Source organism: Nymphaea colorata, chromosome 14 (genome assembly GCF_008831285.2).
Source record: "Nymphaea colorata isolate Beijing-Zhang1983 chromosome 14, ASM883128v2, whole genome shotgun sequence".
In the NCBI taxonomy this organism is placed as follows: domain Eukaryota; kingdom Viridiplantae; phylum Streptophyta; class Magnoliopsida; order Nymphaeales; family Nymphaeaceae; genus Nymphaea; species Nymphaea colorata.
In genome coordinates this window covers 11,861,765-11,864,084 of record NC_045151.1, presented here as the reverse complement: position 1 = coordinate 11,864,084, position 2,320 = coordinate 11,861,765, and the positions used below count along the sequence as shown (strand labels likewise).

Sequence of the window (2,320 nt, the reverse complement as noted above, 5' to 3'; positions counted from 1 at the left end):
TTCCAGAATTTTGAGATCCGGTAAATTAGGGCAGCTAAACGAGTTATATGGGTCAAGCTTGAGCTTGATGCTGTGTAGTTAAGTTGAGTTCCAGCTTGTTATATGGAGCTCAACTTGAGTTCGAGCTGAGGTCAAGCTAGAGTTTTTGGAGTCGCTCGAGCTCATGTGCAGTTTTTTGGTAGCGAACTCTTGACCTTTCTTTTAACTTTTTCAATAATACTACTTTGTCTTTGCCGCTTGATAGATGAACTTATCTTAGTAAAATTCTCTTTGCCAGTTGACAATTTTTTACAACGCCAACACTGATAGCAACTGTCTTTCTTTATTTCATTTTCTATTGGAAGCTGGTGCCTTTGCAGGGCATTGAACTCTTGACCTTCCCTTGTTGGCTCTGCTAAACCTAAACTCTCTTTTGCATAGCAATTTCGTCGTCAGGTCAGCAACATTCTATTAATTATTTGTCCTTTTAGAAATTCAAAACGGCCCATGTTTGTGGCATTCATAACGGGAGGAATCCGAAGATGGTAGTTTCTCACATACCCAGATGTTTTTTTATACTTTTATTAATCTCTTTATTGTATTTTTAACCTAATTTTTTTTTTTAAATATTCGATATTTTTTAATTTAAAAAAATACCAAAGAAAAAACCCAAGAACAATATTTGTGGCTAGGATCCCAAGTTATATCCTAATTTTTCAGTACACAGAAAACACAGAAAAGGATATTAAGGAAGCACACTTATCCAGAAAAGGTGGTAACATGTGGGATATGGCAATGTCAAGCACAGATGTAGTGTTTGGAGGAAAGGATATTCTTTTCAAATATTACAAAAAACTAAAGTGCAAACTTTGCATGCATCTGCGGCGTTATTTGGTCTCTTTCTTTCATTCTCACATTCTGACAACAGTGCCAAGACAAGAGAGCATCTCTCCACAAACGGGAAAAAACAAGAACAACCATCAAAATGGGGACCAAATGATAATAAAGAAGATCGCAAGGAGTGTCAACGCTATTATCCACAATAAAACTACGAAATAAAATAATTACATTAAGCTGCCACTGAGGGTGAGAATTTACTCAAATAATGTGCCTCACCTCATCATATTTACATAAAACCGTTCATCATGGGAAATGAGATTTCACGTAAAACAAAGCAAAAATATATGGACCCGAAGAACCAAAATTCTACACACAATCCAGAGACTACCCTCCATAGCCACTTACTGGTTCGGATCTCAATTTTAAATACTAGATCCGAGTATTGAAAATACATATCCGAATGTGGAATCTTAGATCCACATTTTGGACCCTATGCCCGTTCACTTCCACTCTGTCAGTTCTGGATCCGATTCACGAGACCCGAGACCTCCACGTAAAAAAGAAAGAAGGGAAAAACCAGGGAAGTTAAAATCAGTCAGAGAGAAGACCACGATCTAGAGGGTACTTTCGTCATAAAAGATCTGGGGATCATAAAGAGGCGTCCGCAGAGGCGAGCCGGCGGAGGAGCTCGTCGAGGTCGACGCCGGCTCCGTCTGCGTCGCCGTCCTTCCGGCGGAGTATCTGGAGGATGGAGCGGAAGATTCCGGCGGGGCAGGGGATGCGAAGGACGCCCTTCTGGTCGTAGCCGTACTCCTGGGCGGATCGGCGGAGGAGCTCGGCGAAGAGCGGGTGGTTGAGCGACTCGGCGCTGACCACAAACCTCTCCATCTCCTCCCCGACGCACACAGGGAGGTGCCCCTCCGGCACCTTGCAGGTGGCCGGAGAAGAGGCGACGCCCTTCGAGGCAGCAGAAGAAGAAAAAGAAGATGAGGAAGAGAGCCTCCATCCCTTGCGTTTACTGGCGGGGACAGAGTCGGAATGGTGGAGCACAGCGTAGCTGGGGGACGAGGAGTCGGCGACTCTGGACAGCTTCCTCATCAGCTGCTTCATCTTCCTTCTCTTAATGCTCTCTCGTCGTCCTTCTCCGGCGGGAAGAAACAGAGAGAAAGTGGGGGAGAGAGCACCACTCTAAGGGAGAACAAACGGAGAGAGATAGGGACGTGGGCCTTGTAGAGCGAGAGACAGAGGAAGCTCCGCCACAATAAACAGGGAGAGAGGGCTGGGGACTGAGGAGGGAAGGCCACTAGATATAATGGCAGGTCCCGTATTAATGCCCAAGGTTTCTCCATAAATTACGGCATTGTCACTGGTACATCTAATGAACACCGCGAGTCAGTAACTGATTTGTAAGCGGCTCCTAAGGACGCGTTTGATCGCAGAGATAACTTGTCCCCAGGACCAGATCAGTCCGTGCGGTGCAAGAGGCATTGAAACTTCATTA

General features: G+C 45.0%; 1 protein-coding gene across 1 annotated transcript; it reads right to left on the bottom strand.

The window, feature by feature from the left end:
• Positions 1–1,023: 1,023 nt before the first annotated feature.
• Positions 1,024–2,119, bottom strand: LOC116267620 (auxin-responsive protein SAUR72-like). The gene has a single exon (XM_031649475.2). The coding sequence runs from the start codon at positions 1,927–1,929 to the stop codon at positions 1,468–1,470; it is 462 nt and encodes a 153-aa protein (XP_031505335.1). The 5' UTR covers positions 1,930–2,119; the 3' UTR covers positions 1,024–1,467.
• Between the last annotated feature and the right edge of the window lie 201 nt (positions 2,120–2,320).

Excerpts from the sequence above, each read along its gene's own strand:
- LOC116267620 (XM_031649475.2), bottom strand. The coding sequence starts at position 1,929 with ATGAAGCAGCTGATGAGGAAGCTGTCCAGAGTCGCCGACTCCTCGTCC.